Source organism: Mustela putorius, unplaced genomic scaffold (genome assembly GCF_011764305.1).
Source record: "Mustela putorius furo isolate JIRA1106 unplaced genomic scaffold, ASM1176430v1.1 tig00003942_pilon_pilon_pilon, whole genome shotgun sequence".
Taxonomy (NCBI): Eukaryota; Metazoa; Chordata; class Mammalia; order Carnivora; family Mustelidae; genus Mustela; species Mustela putorius.
In genome coordinates, this window is record NW_025422087.1 from 9,674,605 (window position 1) to 9,697,631 (window position 23,027).

The window sequence follows — 23,027 nt, forward strand, 5'->3', positions numbered from 1 at the left end:
GACATATCTTTGGTATATTTTAAATATTCATTAAAAAGATTTTTCTCTCAATGCATTGATGAATTATCATCTTATTCACAATAACCTTTAGGCTAAACTATTGTAATATAATGAAAACAAATTTCAGTCATACATACAGCCAGATGTTAATTGATTCCAATGAAAGGAAATTGGATGGGATGTATATTATTTTAAGATTTAATAATAATCTTATGTGAGTGATCTTTATTGTTAAATATATGTTATAATGTTTATATAATACTTCATAAAAATATAAATTACTTTTATATGAAATTAATTAAGAACTCCCTTTTTGGGTTTTGTGTTAAGAATGCTTTTTATTTTAAAATTTTATTTTGTTTAGTCAAAAATAACAGTTTGGCTAATAACATGGCTGATTAATAATTTTGTTAGTAATTTCTGCTATAATTCAGTCATTTTAAAAATGAAAGCATATTTTGAAGGTTAGACCTAGTAGACCACAAAAGACATGAAAATAAGTCTGTTAACTAATAAAGTGATAACTAATAAATCTTATAATTTGAGTAATTCAAAACAATTAATTTCTTTGAGAATACATCTACAGATATTCTAGAATTCTAGTATTTTTGAAAAATTGTTGAGAATATTTGATACACCTAAGCAATGGCCAGATCTTCCAGTCCATTATGAGACACTTTTTTATTAACTGAGATTTAAAAGAGTTCTTGTGTGTTTTTTTTTTTTTTTTGCTTTTTAATATAAACTATTGTGTTGTCATCACAGATTTTTAATTTGTGCTATGAAATAATGCTGTATATCAATGAGGTTCTAGGAAATAAGGAATCTGTAGTTAAGAAATCCAAGTAACGAATTACTTCGTTAGACCATAGATACTGAATCGGCATATTATAAATCAACAGTTGAAAACAGGTTTTTGTCTGTTTTCAAGCTCATTTTAGAGAGAATGGTTTTAACACTATTTGCTGTTAAATAGAAGGAAGAAAGGTTGTTTCATTTTATACTCCATTTAAAATTGAGTTTAGTTATTATATAGTGCTTGCAGTAGTCACCTATCATTTTTATTACCCATCTTGTGCTCAAGAAGTGTTTTAAGAAGTGTTTTGTTGTTGTTGTTTTTCAGTCAGTGTTTTCTGCTGACATTTCCATTTTAATGGGAGCCAGTAATATGTTTAGATAGAATGATGGGCATAAACAATATCAAAATGGAACATTAAATAGGAATCGATACCTATAATATATGCTTACCTTATAGTTGAATTTATCAGTGGGTGAAGAAATAAGATTAATCAATATGGCTAGTGTGCCGATTTTCAGAAAATTTAAGCAGTAGTATTTTTTATTTATAAAGCACTTCTTAATTTTCTCTGCTCCTTGTGGCATTGAGAAAATGAGGCCTAGTTATAATGAATGAAAATAATCAAAATGTTGTATAATACAGAATGAAAATTAAAATAAGAAATGTTGCTGTTGCTTATAAAATACAAAGTTACACATCCCCAGAAATAGTTTCTAATATTTCCTTTGAAAGCAAGAAATTATCTTTTATCATGAACAATACTTTAGTGAAAGTATAGTTGTACCTAACTAAATTGTTACTGATTCTTCTTGTTGCTAGTATCTTAATTGTCACAAATTAATATCTTTAGAGGAATTTAATGATCTTGGTTATTTTTACCCTAGTATTATATGTGTGAGATACCTAGTGGCTTAGTTTATTCTGAAATGGGTAAGAAATTATGTATTCTCATTTGACAGTCATCTCATTTTGATGCTGATTGGAAGTGCCATATATCTCTACTATTACTCATCATGCATTTATACTAAAGAGAAATTAAAGCATGTCTTTTAATAAATGAGAGTGAAGATTTTAGCAAAGTATCAATTTTATCTCTTTATTAATAAAATAAGACAAAAGTAGTACAAATAAAGCTATATAATTATTCCTAGATGTTTTTGTGAAATGACCTTAAGTTTGGAATATAGCTTTTACAAATGATAACATTTAAATTTTAACCTTCATCTTAAAAATGGACTTTTCCTTTTTTCAAGGATAATTCATAGGTAAACTGGTTAAATTTGACAACCAGCTCTTTTGATATGTAGAATTAGCTTATAATTTATTTTGTTTAGAAAATATACTAGATATGCTGAATTACTGTTTACCAATAGCTTGTATGTGTATGTATTATATTTCCAAATTTTAAGCAAGACTTAATTCTTCTACTTTTTTAAAGACGGAATTGGAAAATATTGAAGTGACACAAGGCATGTCAGCTGAGACAGCAGTAACTTTCCTCAGCCGATTGATGGCAATGGTTGATGTACTTGTATTTGCCAGCTCTCTAAATTTTAGTGAGATTGAAGCTGAAAAAAACATGTCTTCTGGAGGTTTAATGAGACAGTGCCTGAGGCTAGGTAAGTTTGTTAAGAATAATGGGGCATATTAAATAATTACCTACAATTAGTTTTTGATGTTCTTTGGTGTGTAAATTATTGATGAAACAAGTTAATGATTAAGAGATTACCTTGTAATTCTTGACAGTTACTAACTTAAAAATATTGTGGCATCATCACATTGGAGATTTCATGAAATAGATCATCTTTAATGGATTATAATTTGAAATGAAGTCAAATATATATTGAATTGTTTCAAAATCAAAAGTGCTATAACATTTTTTCATTGACATGATTTTAATGTAAATCCACTTAGGACTCCTGTTTTGGTACTAATGTAGTGTACCATAGTTGATAGTTGTCCTGACCCACAAATATGTCAGAAGACCAGTGACATAGTTTTTATACACAGAATGCCAAAGGATAAAGCTGACTATGCCAGTGTCACTGTTTCTCAGAGTAAGCAGTTAACACTAACAAACATTACTATACCTATACTGTTCATTTACGATCCCGTGTCACAAAGAAAAATTAGCACTGAAAACTCTTAGTAAATTTAATCCATCTCTTTACATCCATTCTTCTATAGCTTACCTTTCTTTTTTTTTTTTTTTAAAGATTTTATTTATTTATTTGACAGAGATCACAGGTAGGCAGAGAGGCAAGCAGAGAGAGAGAGGAGGAAGCAGGCTCCCTGCTGAGCAGAGAGCCCGATGCAGGGCTCGATCCCAGGACCCTGGGATCATGACCTGAGCCGAAGGCAGAGGCTTTAACCCACTGAGCCACCCAGGTGCCCTATATAGCCTACCTTTCTTAAAGGAGAAATTTTTGTATACTACTTAGACTTTATAAGGGACCAGAAAGCAATTGTTTTTATCCTAGCCTTGGAGCAGGAGTACAACACAAGAAAGTAAGGCATTAAATAGGAAGGACATTTCTGATGTGTACTCTTTTTAAACATAACTTTTAAAATTATATACGAATCTACACATGTATAGTTTCAGATAAATTGTTCTGATCCAAGGTAGGAATAATAACTTGCTTTAAGAATGATGGAATGAAACCTACTTGTTTTCTTTTGCATTTTTTAAAGTCGGGCAGGTTAAGTGGAATCACTTCATACTCACTATAATGGAGAGACTGATCACATTGAGATCTCTCTGACAACCAGTAGGTGTGGGGTAATTTACTGTGGCCAGTATGGACATATCCTTTGATAATTAACAATAGCGGACAGTGAACTCTGAAACAGAGAAATGTTTAAAATACCTCAGTATCTTAAAACTAGCATTTATTTGGTTATTCTGAGCTTTTATTTCTGAATATATTTCAAAGTAATTTCATTTTTATCCCAATATTTCCTAGCTGATTTGCTTTTTTGTCATCTACAGGAAAGTTTTATAAGTGAATAATAATGAAGCAATAATATATCAATATGTGCTGTCTACTGTTCTAAGCACTTTATAAAAATATCAATTCCATAAATCCCCACAGCAATCCCGTAAGGAGGTTACTATGTTTATATTCATTTTACTTATGAGGAAACTGAGGCACACGTAGCTTAAGCTGCTGGCCCAAGATCACACAGCTCATAAGGGTCAGAGCCAAGAGTAAAATTCAGGTGGTCAGATTCCAGAACTTGTAATGTTTATTACTATATGAATAGGACTTCTTAAAATAAGTAAATAAGTGAAAAGCTTATATGTATGGAATGCTTATTGACAAGGCTGTCGACTTTCCCATCATGCAGAAAGGTGGGTTGGAACTTGTGAGATGGACTGCATGGTGGTGTTCTGTCACTTCCTGAAATAGGGAGCTGTGCTCCGTAGAGTCACCAAGTAGTCATGCTACTAAAGAAGTCTTACCAATCAAAACAGTTTATCAAATGTGAATATGAAGTTTCAAAAAATTTTTGTTTATCTGTGAAATTCAGAATTTTAAATGATGGAGGGAGATAGAATAAGGAAGGCATATAGTGGGAACTTCAGTAATATTCTGTTCCTGCGATTGATTGGTAGTGTATGGGTATGTTGTTTTTGTTTTTGTTTTTTAACTATACATGTTTTAAATGTACTTTTCATTACTGTATTTCATAATTTAAAAAATATTTTATCTAGGAATAATGAATGGAGAAAATGGAAAGAAAGAAAAAAAGTTAGCAACTCTTTTCAACATGTCAGAGTCAAGCATTTATATTAATAATATGCTTTTGGTTTTTAAATAGTTTGTTGTGTTGCTGTGAGAAACTGTTTAGAATGTCGGCAGAGACAGAGAGATAGGGGGAGCAAATCTTCCCATGGCAGTAGTAAACCTCAGGAAGTTCCCCAAAGTGTGACCGCCACAGCAGCTTCAAAGGTAATAAAGCATTTTCTATGTTCAATATCATGTACTCTAAAATTTGTTTAAGTGTGAGAGAAAAGTAACATGGTATTTGTAATGAAAGAGCAAACATTTGGTAATTGGACAACTGTAGGCTTCTTTGATGCTGGCTTTTCTTCTTCATAATTGTGTTACCAAGATTATTTAACCTCTCTGAGACTTGCATTCTTTATTAAATGAAGGTACTAATAATTTCTACTTCATAGGGTTTTTTATAAGGATATCAGTGTACATAGTTCTGAAAGTTCTTAGTTATTACTATTTTTCATAGTTAAATGTACTTTCACAGAGCTCAATATGTGGATTATGCTTTTTAAGTGGATATGTTTTTGGTGATGGATACTCCCATAATATTAAACACATATATTGAATGCCCAGGAAATGAGTGAATAGTCTATTTTGGAATATACCAGTAATTCTCATTTTAAATTAGCTCTTTATCACAAGTTTAATTAACCCTTTGCATCACATCCAGAGTTTTATCATGACTTTTTTAACATGACTTTTATGGTCCTCCATGACTGACGCTGGCTTACTTCTCCAACTGCAACTTGTATTCCCTTTCCCATTGTTTTTGCCATTTTAGTCACATGATAGACTTTATTTAGTTCATCAGAGGTTTTTTTTTGTTTTGGGTTTTGGTTTTTTTTTGCCTTCAGACTTTTTCATAGTTTCCCTTTACTTGAAGGGTCCATCCTTACTTTTCATCCAGTTAAATTTCATTCAGCTCTTGGCGTCAGCTTAAGTGCTACTTTTTGGGAAAATGTTTTCAGATAGCCTTATAACCACCCCAATCTAAGGTTTCCTCTATTTGATATTTTCATAAAACTGTGTGTGTATCATATCACACACTACACTTGTAATTAGATGTTTGATACTGAGAAACGTTTTTTCTGCTCAGTAAGCGAAGACATGAAATATAAGTTTAATTCATTTAAATATTTCTATGGCTTCAAACTTCTGTAACTTTCAAACAGAACAACCACATATTTAATATATCTATATTGTAGCCTCTTTTTCACGTCTATCAGAAAACATTTCTACAATAATCAGACCATATTTTATTGTTAACAAGTCTCCAAAGGGTTCTCCATTGCTTAGAAAATGAAATATGAACATTTCAGCAAGAATGCCTCATGTTATGTGTAGGCGTAGTAGATTGTAAGTTACTTGAGGGCATGTGCATATCTTCCACATCTTTGGAATTCCAGAGCATGTATGTACAGCACTGGCAGTACTTTGTTAAGAGAGCACTAACTCTAGAATCAAAGAAGTCTGAATTTTTATGCTGGCTCTACCCCATAACTAGTTTTGTGACCCGAAACAAATTCCTTAGTCTCCTGTGCCTCAGTTTTCCAGTCTTTAAAATGGATGCAAATATTAATTTACAAGGCGTTTATATGAACTAAATGAAAAACAGTAATTAAAGTTCTTAGTTAATTCCTGACACACAGTGAACTTTCAATTAATACTAATTTTCCTCTATTGGGTCTATATACTCATGAAATGAATAAATAAATTAGTATTTTTGAGAACTTTGATCTTAAAGGAATCTGTAGCTAATTCACTAGATAATAGGGAATTTTTCAACACTGTCAAACCAACTATTTTTCTGATTACAGAACATGGAGAGAAAGTCCAACATGAAGGAATTTTGTGGTAATTTAGTTGAGCTAGTCACTATCTCTTTAGAAAGAACCTTGGCAACAAGAAATGGTTAATAAGTGATAGATACAGAAATATTAGAGGAAAAGTGGACTTTGTAAGAAAACACATTTCAAGAAAGGGAGTCAGTGGACCTAGCAAATGAGGGTTTTCTTTTATCTCCCTGTGTTTATGCATTTTTATGTGACTTTAGTAAGTAAACCATGGATAATTTTGATGTAATACTAATCCGTGTAGACTTGTAAGAGTCATACATCTTCATTGGGCCCCACTTTCTATACTTTGTAAAAAGGAGTAATAATATAAGCTTTACCCTAAATTCAATTATGGTTGTAAAAACACTTTTTAAAATGTAAAATGATACATATAAGTTAAAGTATTCATATATTTCTTCATCTAAGCTGTAAAATGTGTTCTTTTCATCTCTGCTGTAAACAATGTGTTATTTTCTTTAATCATCTTGTGATAAATATTATTATTAACTTATCATTTAAATCATATAGCTGATGTCCAGAGAGGTTAATATCTCACCTAAAGTCATATGGCTGGTAAGTTGTGGAATTATAATGGAAACCAAATAACTTAGCCATGTTCTTTTCACTATCCTGTGCTGCAGAGGAATCAAACATCTTATTAAGAGTGAAATATCATAATTGAAGTGTGTAGAAGATTTAAAAGGAAGCTTATTTATTTTTATTAGGGTAACAAGTTACTCTGTTTGCAGGAATTGTATTTGGTACTCTATATGACCTAATTTAATCCAAACAATTCTTAAAATATTGTATAAGTAATGAAGTACTAGACTGAATTTCAGGGAGCCTGGCTCTTTGACCAGTTTGCTGTGTGGTACATTACTTAAAATTTGTCAGTTTTTGTATCTTCAGCTTTAAAAAGGATTTTTGGTGGTTATGACCTTTTATGTTTTTCAGCTTTAATATTAAAGCTTGATTTTTGTTTGCCTTTTTTAGCTTTTCATAGATATAACATATTTATATGTATAAAATCTCATGTAGTATAATATAGTAATCTCATATGTTGTAAAGGCATGATGGATAAATGAATCAAGTGACTCAAAGAGATCTATTAAGTAGATATTGGAAAAGTGAGGCTCAGAAAATTTTAGTAACAAGTCCAAGGCTACACAGCAGAGTTTAAGCTCAAACTCTCAGAAGTCCAAGATCCGTCTCTTTTCCACCTCAGTCTACTTTTCTGAGTCTGTTGTGGTAGCTGTGGTGTTGAAAAACAAGAACCCTACAAGTAAGTGAAACTGTGACAAGAGTAGAGAGGAGAACAGAAAAAGTGTCTTGTAATAGAATGATATTGTCAATAAATGTTACTCAGTGATAGGGAGGTAAAGACCATGGCTCATGAAATACCTGAAGATACTAGAAATTACTCTCCTTTCTGCATTATGCTATTTTCTTTTTAACAATTCTCTTTCTTTTTTAAGACCCCATTAGAAAGTGTTCCAGGTAACCTTTCTCCTATTAAAGATCCTGATAGACTTCTTCAGGATGTTGATATTAATCGTCTTCGTGCCGTCGTCTTTCGGGATGTGGTAAGTTATACCTGCTTGATTTCCCAGGGAAAAAAATCTTCCACTGTCATTTGTGTAAAATAATTTAAATTTTATAAGAAAGCTGAAATTACAGGGGAGCCTGGGTGGCTCAGTGGGTTAAAACCTCTGCCTTCAGCTCAGGTCATGAACGCAGGGTCCTAGGATCGGGCCTCGCAACAGGCTCTCTGCTCAGCAGGGAGCCTGCTTCCTCCTCTCTCTCTTCCTGCCTCTCTGCCTACTTGTGATTTCTATCTCTCAAATAAATAAATAAAATCTTTAAAAAAAAAAAAAGAAAGCTGAAATTACAACTAAATGTCCTAATGTCAGGAATTAGAGGTTTAGAACATACTTCTGATTGTAGAATGATTGAGTTTTTGCTTTCTCTGAAAGCTCATTGATAGATCTCATTTTTTTTAGATGATGTGAAATTTTGATTTAGTTCTGTGTATACTAAGACTAGGGATAACCTTGAAAAATTATGATTCACTTTGTGTTGAATCACCTACATTTTTTCTTTTGTATTCCTTGCTCCATTTCTAGGTACTATTTTGTTATTATCAATGTGCCTTGTAGTATGGATGAAAGGGAATAATTTACTAAGGTGAAAGGCAATTACTTTTTTGAGGGGCAGCAATTTACTTTTGAAAGAAGATCTACATTTTAAAAATAATAGGTATTTATGAGAATTTGAGTTACAAAAGTAGATTTGTAAAGCTTAAGGAAAAGATAACTTATGGAAATAGTTTCTTGGAACACCCAGCTATATGATCACTTATTCAAGTGAAGATAAGATTGGACTTTTCACAAATCATGTAGAGATGTATATAGTATTTCGCAGCAGATTCAATATTGACATTACTCCTTAACATAGTTATTATTTTCCAGCTACTTTGCATTCTGTTTTTCTTATTTTAATTGATGATTTATGAAACAGAAGAAAGTTTATTTAATTATTTTAAGTATGTTCCATGTCCAATATGGGGCTTGAATTCATGAACCTGAGATCAAGAGTAAGAAAGTCTGTATTTTAAATTTATATTTAACAATAAATTGGATGAGTACTTTGTACTTTAGGAAGTAGCTAAAGCATATGTAAGTCACACAGCATAATACTGCATGGTAAGTAGATGCAACAAAAAATTTTCACTCTCTTTAATATGTATCTTTTCTTATAAATTACTAGAAAAATTATAAACATACCAACAGAAAATTAGATAGTGGGCATAAACTATAAAAGATAAGGTAACAAATAAATGATGAAGTCAGGATTACTAATAGTCAAAGGAATGCAAATTAAAATAAGTGAGATATTTTTAGTATTAGATAAATAAAAAATTTTAAATAATAATACCCAGCATTGCAAGGGTGCATTGAAACATGTTCTGTTATATAGCACTGGTAGATGTTTAAATTGGATAAACTTTCTAAATAGTTAGTTAGCATTATGTGTTAAAACTCTTACAAATATTGACACCCTGTGAGATGTCCTATGACCTTTTGGTTCTACCCAGAAGTAATTTGACTTCATGTGCTCATCAAAGATGCCTACAGAAAGGTTGGCAATGTTGCAAATATCTCACAAAGTTTCAGCTTAGTAGATCATAGTCTATTCATTGTGTGGGACACTATGCAGCCATAAAACAGTATTTGCGAGGGAAATTTTGTGGCATAGAGAAATGGTCATGATATATTTTAAGGGAAAGCATCAGTACACAAAAGTTACTTATATTACACAAATACTACATTTTTATGTTGAGTGTATGTACATGTACATGTGTGCCTTTAAAAATAGAAGACTAGAGGGGCGCCTGAGTGGCTCAGTTGTTAAGCATCTGCCTTCAGCTCAGGTCAGGATCCCAGTGTCCTGGGATTGAGTCCCATATCAGGCTCCCTGTTCTGCAGAGATCCTGCTTCTCCCTCTGCAGCATCTCTGTGCTTGTGTTCCCTCTCTCCCTCTCTTCTCTGTCATGAATGAATGAAATCTTAAAAAAAAAAAAAAGACTAGAAAAAGTATACCAAGTGCTACTAATGATTATCTCCAGGTAAACAATTTTTATTTGGTATCTTAGTCTTTTTACTTTTTTGTGTTTTCAAAAGTTCTGTTGTAAACCCATATTTCTTTTGTAATTAATAAATAATAAAGTAACTTTTTAAAAATGGAAATAAAATGCATGACAGTATAAAAATCATGATGTGAGAGTCTTACAACAATCTGGACTCTAATCCAGACTTGGAAAAAAAAATCACTAACAGGTCTATCATTTAGAAATTATAACTATTCACCCTGAAACAATATGCTGTAGAAAGAATGTTTTTCAAATGAAGAATGATTAAAACATGGAGCATATCCTCATCTCCAAGAGGCACACTCAGATCTAACATAGAAGGGTTTATGTTAAGTGTAACATTATGTTTAAATTGTTAGTGAATTCTGCCTTGGTTATTATGGTAGATTATGATAATATTTTCTAAGACTTCTGGATGTTAAATATGTTGGATAACTCAGCAATGGTGCCTAGCTTTCTTCCTGAAGGATGGGAATTAAGTGTTCCCAGAGGTACCTTCCAAATACCATTAAGGTAATATAACTTGTGTTCCTTGAGTTTATAATGTGTTTTAGACAATTAACATGTATTATCATAAGCTTCCATTTAAGAGTTAAGAGAAACTTAAGACTCAGAAATGTTAAGATCACCCAGGTAGTATGAGGTGGTGAGAACTTTAAGGTAGACCTTTCCAAAGTATTCTTTTTTTTACCACCATATTTCATAGATTCTGAAATACCTTTTTCACTTTTGTTTATTTATTATTTATTTATTTATTAAGTTTTTGTTTAGATTCTTAGTTTAATATTAGTTTCAGGTGTACAATATAGTGATCCAACACTTCTCTACAGCACCTAGTAGAGTGCACAATGAGTGCGCTCCTCCCATCACCTGTTGGCTTTTGACAGTTGATATATTTTAGAGTCAATTGCAGATATCATGCTAAGAATTCTACTTGGCTTTGAAAATTTTGTGAATCATCAGTCATTTTTAATTGCCTTGATTTTACAAACAAATGAGATCAAAAATTATGTTTTTAAGGAAAAATATGTGTACATTTTATATACATGCCTATAATATGTAATAAATGACTATATATCTTGCTTTTGTTTATTTTCTGTTTTGAAGACATTTGCTGACTTAAACTCACATGAACTGTTTAAATCTAGGCCAAAGCTTTACATGGCAAAATTTGTTATGTGTAAGAAATAAAATTAGACTTATCATCATTGTTAAATAAAATAAAATAAAAATCAACATTGTTTTCAGTGTTTCCCCAGTAAACTAAAATTTGAAAGCAAATACATTATTCTTCTATACTTGTCCCTTAAATACAAAATTATATAAACTGAAATAATTTTAACCCTTAAAATTTGAAAAAAAAGTTTTTAACATCCTAGTTGAAGTTTAAAAAATTTTTTTTGTAAAGATTTTATTTATTGGAGCTCCTGGGTGGCTCAGTGGGTTAAAGCCTCTGGCTTTGGCTCAGGTCATGGTCCCAGGGTCCTGGGATCGAGCCCCACATCAGGCTCTCTGCTCAGCGGGAAGCCTGCTTCTCCCTCTCTCTCTCTGCCTGCCTCTCTGCCTGCTTGTGATTTCTGTCAAATAAATAAATAAAATCTTAAAAAAGAAAAAAAGAGGCTTTAATCCACTGAGCCACCCAGGAGCCCGAAGCTTTAAAATTTTTAAAGGATTTAAGAGTTAATTATATTATTGATTCAAGATTGAATAGTGGAGGGACCCATTTCTTTAGCAGATGGGAGAAACATAAGAGTTTATGTCTTCATAATAATAAAATATATAGGCAAGCAATTAATTTGTATAAAAATTTAGTTCTCCAGATGTTGTACTTCATTTTTAAAGAAAGAGCTGGGAATAAGCAGCACAATTGGTTTGCAGATCTGGATTTGAAAAGAAAAGTCAGCTGTTTTCATGTCATACATATGGGAGATTTTAGCTTGGCTAGGACACTTCACAATATCTGTTGTTTGCAACTCGGCAGCTTTGTAGTTAACATGCATTCATTCCACACATGCTTTTTAATTGCCTCGCATTGAGTTTCCAGTGGTAGAAATGTAAATGTTGTAGAATATCACAGTCTATCACAGTTTGAGCTGTGTTTGAATTTATTCCTGGTCAGTATCTTTGTCGATAGGATTGCACCTCATTTTCCTTTATAATAAATAATTTAAGTATTTTATTTTGTCCCTTCTCTGTATATTTATCCCATCAGCATTATAGTGAACAGAGTATGCATTTCAAACACTTTATAAGAAACTATAGGAAAGCTGTCACCCTCAGAATATGAAATACTAAATTTATAATATTTTAGAACAAATTTAATCTGTTTTGGTATTTTTCTGTACTAATACCATTTCACAGTATTAAATTATTACTATATATTTCTTGTTTGCTTTCTTTTCTGACAAAAGACAAAAGGCACATACATTCTGAATCTTGTTTGCATTTTACTAAATGAAGTAAAAATATAAAGTGCCTTTAATGGAGTTGCTACACTTTAATGCATATTCGCTTTCCATATTCATATCATTCTATTTTTTATCTGTTATCTGGGGGACACAGTAATGACTTGCAGTTCTGGTTTGAAGGATCTACCTTTACCTAGCTTAGAAAAAGGGTATTATAACCATTTACATTTGATGCCTTCGATCCAGGCTAGTTTCAAAGTAGTATTAGAGGTTATGTTTGCTTCTTTATCAATTTTTCCCTTATGATATAGTTATCTAGGCTTTCAAGGTTGCATACAACTCTTTATAGTTTACAAAGTTTACTTAGAGAGTTATTTTTTCTACTAGACTGCAGTCTGCTTTTCTTTCTTTCTTTTTTTTTTTTAAGATTTATTAGAAAAAGAAAGAGAAGGGGTGTGGGTGGGGGCAAAGGAAGAGGGCCAAAGAGAATCTCAGGTAGACTCCCCTGTGAGGGTGGAGTCCAAGACCCTGAGACCATGACTGAGCTGAAATTAAGAGTCAGACGTTCAACCAGCTGAGCCACCCAGGTGCCCCTGCATTCTGCTTTTTTGAAACTATTCTCTCTGTATCCTAACTTCACCAGTTGTTTTCATACATTTTACCAATTTGTTGCACTGGAAAAACTCCCATTTTGTCATGAGCTTTTGAAGTTCAAAGTCTCAAATATTGGCAGTGTTTTAGAGATCATTTTCCCAGTGTGGGCCTGTCACTTATTTTTATCTATTTAAGTAGTCAGAAGTTGGATTAGCATTTCTTAAGCTGCCATATCACACTTCCAGCTCCTGTTGAGCTTGTATAAAGTTTATGTTTTCTGTTCCCCCATTGTTTGTTTCCCCTATTTTGTACTTGTACAGTATTTTAAGGTAGTAATATGATAGAATTGTATATGTATCTCAATTATAATTTTATTCTATTCATTTTTAAAATTATAACATTTGGAACTATTGATTTTTATCCAGATATTATTCTTTCAGCCTTCTGCTTTCTGTATATTTTATAAAAATACCTACTTTATTGTTATGGACGTAACAGACAGTGATGGTGACAAGAACAAAGAATAAAATTTTGTGGCCTATTCAGCAAAATTTTAAGGTTCTCATTTTTTGAAATTAAATTTCAATCTGTGACTCATGATATATTTCTGGAATTTTATATTTATACCTATAAGATACTAATTAAATAACAATGTATACTTAAAAGTTTTAGTAAAAGTTAAATGTCATGTTTTGCCTCCATAAAGAAAATGAAATAGTAGTTTCTTGTACACTGATAACTTTAAAAATTTGAATGTCAGAACTGCCTTTTTATTTTACACAGGATGATAGCAAGCAGGCACAGTTCTTAGCTCTAGCTGTTGTTTACTTCATTTCGGTTCTGATGGTTTCCAAGTACCGTGACATATTAGAACCCCAGCGAGAGACTGCAAGAACTGGAAGCCAACAAGGTAGAAACATCAGACAAGAAATAAATTCGCCAACAAGTACAGGTACTATTTTTTTCTTAGTTATTTGAATTTTTATCATCATTCATCTCCTTTTCGTTTTATTTTTACACCCAGTTTTAAACTAGTCCTACTGATGATCACCTTAAGTATTTATAAGTAGGTGGTATGTAAATACCAATTTAATACTCTTTAATTCCACAAAAATGTGTGAATTTCTACGATATTTGCTATATTCTCATTTTATCAGTGCTGTTTGGGTTTTAGTGTTTTCCATATATTAATACAAGTCATTTACTATTTAAGATGCAAATAACTGATACATTTTAAATATACTACTTTTTAACTATTATGAACATGAAAGTAGGAGATTCTTATACAGTAGTTCAAGACCAAGAATAAGCCAAAATATAAATTATTACCGCCAAGTTTAAAGATAGCTACTTTCTTGCTGGCTTATTCTCTCTCTCTCTCTCTCTTTCTCTGTATTTCTTTTGCTCTTTATAGTTATTTAAATATCTAAATATTCTGTCAGAGATTCATAATAAGCCAACATACATTCTAAACTTTATACCAAAGTTCCTTTAAATAAAACTAAAGACTTAAAGACAACAATGAACCATCTTGGATCATATTATCTCTCTTATTTAGAGAAGGTGTTCATGTTGTGGGAGTTCTTGCATTATCAGCTTTGCCTACTCTGCTTGAAAATAATAAATATATTTTCTGGTAGCTAGTATTTTAATATCACAGGGTGCCTTCTATCAGTTGCATTTCCTGCCATGTGTTTATATCAAGATTGTTTCTTGGTTTTTTGCAATGTATCCTTGGTAACCTAGTGGTTATTTCATATGCCACTGGACAAATTTGTAGCTGAAATTGTCTTTCCTAAATAAATGTATATGACATATAAGTAAAATGGATATTTTAAAAAGTGAGTAGAAATTAGTGGTCAAATCTCTGCATCTTGTTTTCCCTGAGCATATCATATCTCCTTTACCTTGCTTTTGTGGAAATATGGATTATGTTTTAACTATAATACTTTATTGTTGCATGCAGTATTTACTTTGAACACATAAACATGATGTTACTTCATCATAGTATACTTTTAACTTTATTCTTCAAATTAAACATTATCCTACCATTCCAGTTTATGTCTTAAAACACCACTTAAAACACTAAGACTCTATTATGTTAATCAACTTTTGCTTCATTTTTAATGCATTCGTATCAGCTTTATATGTATAAAACAAGCAATACTGTAGTCAGCCTTCCAGTTCTGATTTTGTATGTGTATGTCTTCCTGTATGTTGCCAAAATTACTCTACTTAACAAGTGTCTGATTTCTCCTTTCTCTTAATACATAGCCTTTTTCCTTTCCCCAGAGATGCAGTCTTTATTGCTAGTACTGTTTGCATGTTGCAATAATACAGAGTTGTCATGGATCTCCAGTGGACCATGTTGCAGGTTGTTACATGCTGGCTCAAATTTGATTCCATGATTTTCTCTACAGTTGTGGTCATACCATCTATCCCTCATCCAAGTTTGAACCATGGATTCCTTGCCAAGTTAATTCCTGAGCAGAGCTTTGCCCACTCATTTTACAAAGGTAATATTGACCTCATCTCCTGACCTGTTTGGGTATTTGTATTTCATTAATTGTTCTACAATAAATATCCATAATGTAATTGTTTATAAACAAGTATTCACTTCAGGTTTCATGGAGATATGATATGTTGTATTTACATTTGGCTCTTGAAAGCAAAATACAGTTTTTATATTTGTATTTCTTTATATCATCTGCAAATTAAGGATATTTAATTATATTTTTAAGAATATTCACAGTGGTAGCATTCACTAGAGATTGCAGAAGAGTCACACCTTAGTAGTGGGACTAAAATAGCCCTGAAAGGAAGGCTGCTGTAGACTCACAAGAAAAAAAAAACTTAAAAACAAGCCTTGAAAATATTAAATTGATCTCTAAGTTACTTTACTTTCTGTCAGAGCAAAGTTCTACCTCTCTTTAAAGGACTACATAAAGTTCTTCAACAAACAACATAAAATTCAATGTTAAGCATTCAATAAAAAAAAATTATTAAACATGAGAAGAATCAGGAAAATGTGATATATAAGCAAGGGGAAAAACTACTTCAATAGAAACAGATTCAGAAATGACAGATGGCAGACTTGCCAGATAAGAACATTAAAACAGCTATTATAAGTATGTTTAAAATGTTTTTCAGTTTAAAAGAAATAGTGAATGTAATGAGGGGAAAAAAAAGGAATTTTTTTTTTTTTAAAGAATCAGTTGGAGTTTATAGAGATAAATAATAAAATAGCTGATATGATGTCTCTGGGTAAGGTTGACATAGGATTATTCTCTGCAAAACAGAGGATTGTAGTAAGCCGAATTCTGCTCTCCCTGTGCCACCCCACCCAAGATGTTCCCGTGTACACACCCTGCATGATTCCTGGGAATATCTTACTCCTGCGACTATGTTGTATTACATGGCACAGTTGCTTTAGAAAGTTTTAAGTTTTAAGTTTAGAAAGTTTAAAGTTTTAAGAGAAAGTGATTGTCCATATCCATGACCTAATAACCTAAGACCATAAAGGCAGAGCGTTTTCTCTTACTGGTTATGAAAAGGAAGTCAGAGAGACTGAGAGTGTGAAAGTGATTTGACTTGAAGTAAGTTCTTTGTTGCTGAGATGAAGGTGACTGCAGTTCAGAGACCTAAAATCACCTTGTATGAGCTTGAGAGCACTACGTGGCTGGCAGTCAGCAAGTAAGTGGGGGGACTTAGCCCACAGCAACAAAGAACGGAATTCCTCCAGTAACTTGAATGAGTTTAAAGAGGACCCTGCACTCCAGATGATACCCTAGTTCAGTGTTTTCTCTATATTGGCTAATGATATGGAAGACCAATTTATAGAACACATAAAGCAGTGAACTATTTTCTGTTACATCTTGGTTGAAGGCAGAGATTTTTTTTCAATAAATGTGCAACATTTGAACATCATGATGAAATAAAGGAAAAATTCTTTTCAGCTTTATTGCTTACAAATATCTAGCTATGAACTAAGAAGAATTAGATTAAATTAGATTAGATTAAAAATCTGGAGGGTTTTGTGTGCGTGTGTGTAGTGGTGTTCCACAGACTTAGCTATAGTGCCTGGAAAATATTCTAGAATAGTTACCCAGATTAAGGAGCCTGTATCAGAATATCAATGTACTTCTTTCTTTATCAAAGAAATCTTGTGAAAACAACATTAGCTCAACTGCACAGTGTTCTTACTGGCATAATAAAATTTTGAATTACTTTAAGACTGTTGTGGTGAATTTGCTATTTTCTTTCCTGTGTAGTAATGTGGAAGATGATTATAAATAACTGGTACGGTGTTCTATGGTGTGATGGGTATTGAAAGTCAAAAAATCTTGTTGATGATATTGGAACAAGAGTCAACTCTTGGTGTTTACTCTTACTGAGTAAGAATCCAGTTTGATTTCGTTCTTTAAAGACTAGTAGAACTGGTTCTTGGTCAGACCTGTAAAATATTTTTAATGAATTCAGTAGTTATAAATGGGGAATGATTGCAACATGTTTTTTTAGTAGCAGAAAAGCTCAAAGGACAAAAAGTTAGAATCTTAGAAGTGATTTATGACTTTTTATTACTTAAAAATTATTATTTAATATAATTATCAAGAAATTATCTTGATCTGTAAGGATGATTTTGATTTTGATCATCCTTGAAAATTTATCTCCTGACATTTTATGTATTTGATAGAATGTTTTGTGTTTAATTTTCCACCAGAAGAAAATTCATATGTAAGAGATTCACCAAATTGGAATTCATTGCTTTCATTGAAATATAATTTGTATTTGATTATAACAATACAAGATAAGTTACTGGAATTGGGCATTGATGAGCATTGAGGAAAATTTTTAAGACACAGCATTTCTCTTTTCATTTTGGATAAAAGCTTAAAATGAATATTCCGAGCTTTCTGAGTTTTCATTCCATGAACATACCTCTGTGAAACTATTTCCTCTACTCTGCACGATATTAAAATAAAACAAAAACAGCTTAGCTATATGTTATTCCCATGAGTGGCATTATTGCCAGTTCAACTTGGATTAGATAAGTTAACAAGCAAAAAGCTCTCACTGTCACATTATCGCCTTAAATATTTATATTCCCAGTGTTTGTACAAAACATTTATATAGGAATGTATTTTAGAGAATCACTCTTCTGCTTAAAACTTTGTTTGTTTATGATTTGTGATGGGAAAAAGTCACAAGTATAATAACATTTGTATATATTGGTCACCTATACACATACTTTCAGTGAACAGCATGATGAACAGTTTTATAATTATTTTCTTTTCCCAATGTTATCTTTGTTCTGATCAAATTGAAATTTATTTTTTCTAGAGAGTCAAAAACATTTGGGTTTTTGTTTTGTGTACTTAATTTTTAAAATTATTTTAAATTCATTTTCAGAATGTCAGTCAGTGATGGATTTTTAAAAAGGTGAATTTTCACAGATAGTTTGAGAAGCACTGATTTGGAATACTCTTCAACTCCTTCACATTTTACTTTCTCCTTTCAGCTCATTATTGAGCTTTTTGGAAAGTTCTTAACTAGCTCTCGGGCCTCTCTCTCTCTCTTTTTTTTTTTTTAAATCTTTGATAGTCCCTCAGTTCAAAGTCTCATCTCTTTAGCATTGCCATAGTTTCTTCTTTGGCTTTCTTTTCTTTAGTCATTTAGTCTGTAACTGATGACAGTAAAAAGTAACACTAATGTATATAATAAAATAATGAAACATACTTTATATTTAATATTATACATTCTTATAATAAATATTTTATAATATACAATATAACAAATATAATTAAGCAGTGTTTCTTTCTAAAAGTTTCTAAAGGCTTCTTATAATTTAGAGAACAAAATTAAAATGTCTTACAGTGGCATACTACTTTAGTTCTAATTTACCTGGATTATACAATTGCTTCCAAAGTAGTTACCTCTTTTTTTACTGATCTTTATTTGATTTATTGCAATTTTGCTAAAATTTGTTTTAAAATGTAAGTGATATTGGTTCTTTTTTTTTTTTTAATTTTTTGGTAGCATTTAGAGTAAAAATATCACATAGACTTCTCCATTCCTTAATAATTACAAGTACTGTCCTGCCTCTTGATCTTTGTATTTTGTTTCTGGTTTTTAGTTTGCTTTCTTCCCTATTTTTTGCACGACTGGTGCATTTTCATCCTTCAGGTGTCTCCCTGAAGGTGCCCACCTCACAGAGGTCTTCCCTGATTTCTGTAGCTGAGTAGCTTCCTCCACATGACCAGCCTGTTCTCTACCACTACATCTTCATTTCCTTTTTTGCACTGACACAATTTATGTATTTGTTTAGTTGCTTATTGAATATGTACTTCAAGAGCATAGTCCCTGAGACCTAGCATGGTGCTCAGAACTTAATATATCAAATATTTGTTAGTAAATGAGTAAGCCAGTGAGAAAGCTAACCAGTTTTTTAAAAATAAAATGTATTTTATGATAGCCATAAAATGTATTTTATTAGGGGCGCCTGGGTGGCGCAGTGGGTTAAAGCCTCTGCCTTCGGCTCGGGTCATGGTCCCGGTGTCCTGGGATCGAGCCCCGCATCGGGCTCTCTGCTCGGCGGGGAGCCTGCTTCCTCCTCTCTCTCTGCCTGCCTCTCTGCTTACTTGTGGTCTCTGTCTGTCAAATAAATAAATAAAATCTTTAAAAAAAAATGTATTTTATTTTCAAACTTTTTAAAAATAGGGACAAGAAACTTTTATTGATAACTTAATCTAGAAGCTGTAGAAGCTTTCTGTTAATCATTTCAATTTAGGTTTAATAAGAATAAAGTTAATACTTAGGTGAACTTAAAAATAAGTATGTTGGTTTTCATCTAACAATTTGTTATTAGGGAAAAGAATTAACACTGTAAATAAAATAGTTAAAATAATATAGTACTGCTAAAAGAATCTGTACCCCTGGGGATAAAAATATATGTTTATAAAAAATAAAAATTAAAAAAAAAAAAAAGAAGAGGCGTATGGCATGATTGGTCTCTAAATAAGCTGGAATTTGTATGAATGTTTCCTCTAGTATATTACATATAGTATCCTATATATTAGTATATAGTACTGTATATGTTATATAGCATATTATAAATGCAACTTTTCTAGTCAAATGGAAGTATCATTTGGCAAATGGCAACCATTTGAAAAAGTTCATTTATATCCTTATCTATTATGCCAGATCTACTTCACGTGCATTAAATTTAAAGGTAAAAATGAAACTGACCATAATTTATGACAATTAAAGTTAATATTTGTATAAAAAGGTATTTTAAATTGTAACATCAAAAACTAAAGTTTAAAGTAGAAGATATGACTAAATCAAAGTTTTATATATTTCCATGTCTGAAAATATCAACCAAATTTCAAACAAATGCTAACAAGAGAACTTTTATATGTATGTGATGAAAGTTAATAGCCTTAATGAAGAGAAAGCTCTTAAAGATCAATTAAAAGAATGTATCACGCTAAGGGAAACATGTAGAAAGCATCAAAAGAGTTAACAGAAGAAAATCATTGTATAGTACAGATAAGGAAAATATATTTAAATCTAATAACCAAATTTATATTGAAGGAAGAATATACTTTGATCCTGTGTGGCTCAGTCAGTTAAACATCCAACTCTTGGTTTCTGGCTCAGGTCATCATATCAAGGTCGTGAAGTAGAGCTCCACATTAGACTACCCTGCTGGAGATTCTGTCTGCCCATCTTCCTCCCCTCCGTGTGTGTGTGTGTGTGTGTGTGTGTAATAAAAAACTTCAAATATATATATATATATATATATATATATATGTATCTCATAATTTGTAATTTGGACAAAATTCTGAAGGGTTAGAATGCAAAGATGTGCTCTTTACATTGCATAAAAATATTTATAACCCTTACGCTAGTAATTTTACATTTAGAATTGTATCTTAAGGAAACAATTAAGGTTATGCCAATAATTTGTATAGAAATATATTTACCATTAAGTTTTTATTGTATGTTTAGAAATAAAGTTAATATTTTTTAAGTAAATTATTACATTCATATCAACTGCAGACTTTTTCAGTATTACAAATTTATTTTCTCTTGCTTTTGAAATCATTTTTAATGTATCCATTGTAATCCATTATGTGGATGCATTATAATTTCTAAGTACTCTAAAACACCATCATCATAATACTTATAGAGCTTTTATTGGTACTGATGTTGCATAATATATATTGTATTTATTTATAGGTAAAAATCATGCACAGGTATTCCTAGCAAATATTTCTTAGTTTTACATCAACTTTTTGAAATAAGTGTCTGTTTTTGGTATTAATATATGTACCAACAAAAGCCTCTCCCTCCTCTTTCTTCCTTTTCTTCCATGTCTAATTTACTCTTTCTTTCTTTATGATTCCTTTATTATATATTTGTTGAATAAATGAATGGTTTCCTATTACATCCTAGTTGCTGGGAATATATAATAATGAACAAAGAGTCCATGTCTTTATGAAACTAATATTCTTGCAAGGTAGATACATTTATAGAAACCACACACTTAAACATATAATTGCAAGTTGCTGCATTCTATGAATAAAATTACAGACTGTTATAAGAAACTACAAAATAAGAAACCTAATTTGATTTGTGGGTTGGGGATGACTTTTCACAGAAGAGACATTTAAAACAGCAACAAAAAGATGAGTTCAGGGACATCTGGATGGCTCGGTCAGTCAAGTATCTGCCTTAAGGCTCAGATCATGGTCCCAGGGTCCTGGAATCGAGTCCCCTATTAGGTTTCTTGCTCAGTGGGGAGCCTGCTTCTCCCTCTTCCTGCTGCTCTCCCTGCTTGTGCTCTGTTTCTCTGACAAATAAATAAAATCTTCATTTTAAGTCTAATACGGATTTGGCCAGGCTAAAATCAAGGCTTCCCCAATACTGCATGCCTCTCTGGAGGCTGTTGAGAAGAATCCATTTTCTTCGCCTTTTAGCTTCTAGAGACCACCCATAATCCTTGACCCCTGGCTTTCTTGCTTCTCCCTCCATCCTTAAAACCTGGAACAATGAATCTTTTAGATTGTTTTTCTGTAGTGACATCCTCCTCTGAGCACAGCGAGGAAGGCATTTCTTCTTCTGAGCACAGCGAGGAAGGGTTTTCTTCCTCTGTGGACTCATCAGATTAGATTGAGCCCACCTGGATTATCCAGGATGGTCTTCCCTTTGCAAAGCCCTTCCATTTAATGTCTTTCTTGCTGTATAAGGTGACAGTCATAGGTTATGAGAGTTAGGGCATGGACATCTTTAAGGGGAGTGTTCACTATTTTGTCTACTGTAAGTATCATAATCTGCTTATAATTTTACAAGAGCATTTTGGGTATAATGAGGGAATATATTAAAGAGGGCAATGAGGGAATCTGTATAAACCAATTGGAGGCTGTTGCTCTTTAGGTAAGTGATGCTATTGCTTAGCACAAAGTTGTGGTGGCAGTGGAGGTTGAAGAGGAAGATAAATTAGACATACCTTGGAAGTAAAAGTGAAAGTATCTGGTAATAGATTGGTTGTGGGGCAGAGGGTATACCAAGTTTTCAAAGATAGTGCCTGGCTATCTGTCTGAAGTTCTGAGACCAAATGGCCATTTATCAAAGCAAACAATACTGTTAAGAAAGGTCGAATAGAATGACACTTCTGTTCTCTGCATGTTTTTACATCTAAAGCTAGTCTCTTGTAAGCAGCATATAGATTCTGCAACTGAAGGCAACTTTTAGGCATATATGTTGGCATTTTATTATTAATGTTAATGATTGCCTCCATAATACTACAGAAATACATGGTGTATTTTAATAGGAAAGTAGTGTTTTTATTTGTTTTGTTTTTGTTTTTTAAGAAGAGAAGTGATAAAGAATACTATAGCAAGCTAGGTCAAAGGAAAGGCAAAATTTGTATGTATGAATATTTGATAATTGATACTC

The 23,027-nt window shown here is 32.0% G+C and overlaps 1 protein-coding gene across 11 annotated transcripts in view; it reads left to right on the plus strand.

Moving 5' to 3' along the window:
• Window positions 1-23,027, plus strand: part of NBEA (neurobeachin) — a 678,500-nt gene that overhangs the window by 220,823 nt on the left and 434,650 nt on the right. For 8 of the 11 annotated variants that reach the window (XM_013044893.2, XM_013044895.2, XM_045069766.1 and 5 more), the window contains 5 exons: window positions 2,238-2,418; window positions 4,622-4,752; window positions 7,892-7,999; window positions 13,851-14,019; window positions 15,488-15,583. In XM_013044893.2, the coding sequence (XP_012900347.2) occupies window positions 2,238-2,418; window positions 4,622-4,752; window positions 7,892-7,999; window positions 13,851-14,019; window positions 15,488-15,583 (685 nt within the window). The remainder of the gene's footprint in view (window positions 1-2,237; window positions 2,419-4,621; window positions 4,753-7,891; window positions 8,000-13,850; window positions 14,020-15,487; window positions 15,584-23,027) is intronic. The other 3 variants (XM_045069767.1, XM_045069768.1, XM_045069769.1) reach the window with 1 other exon arrangement.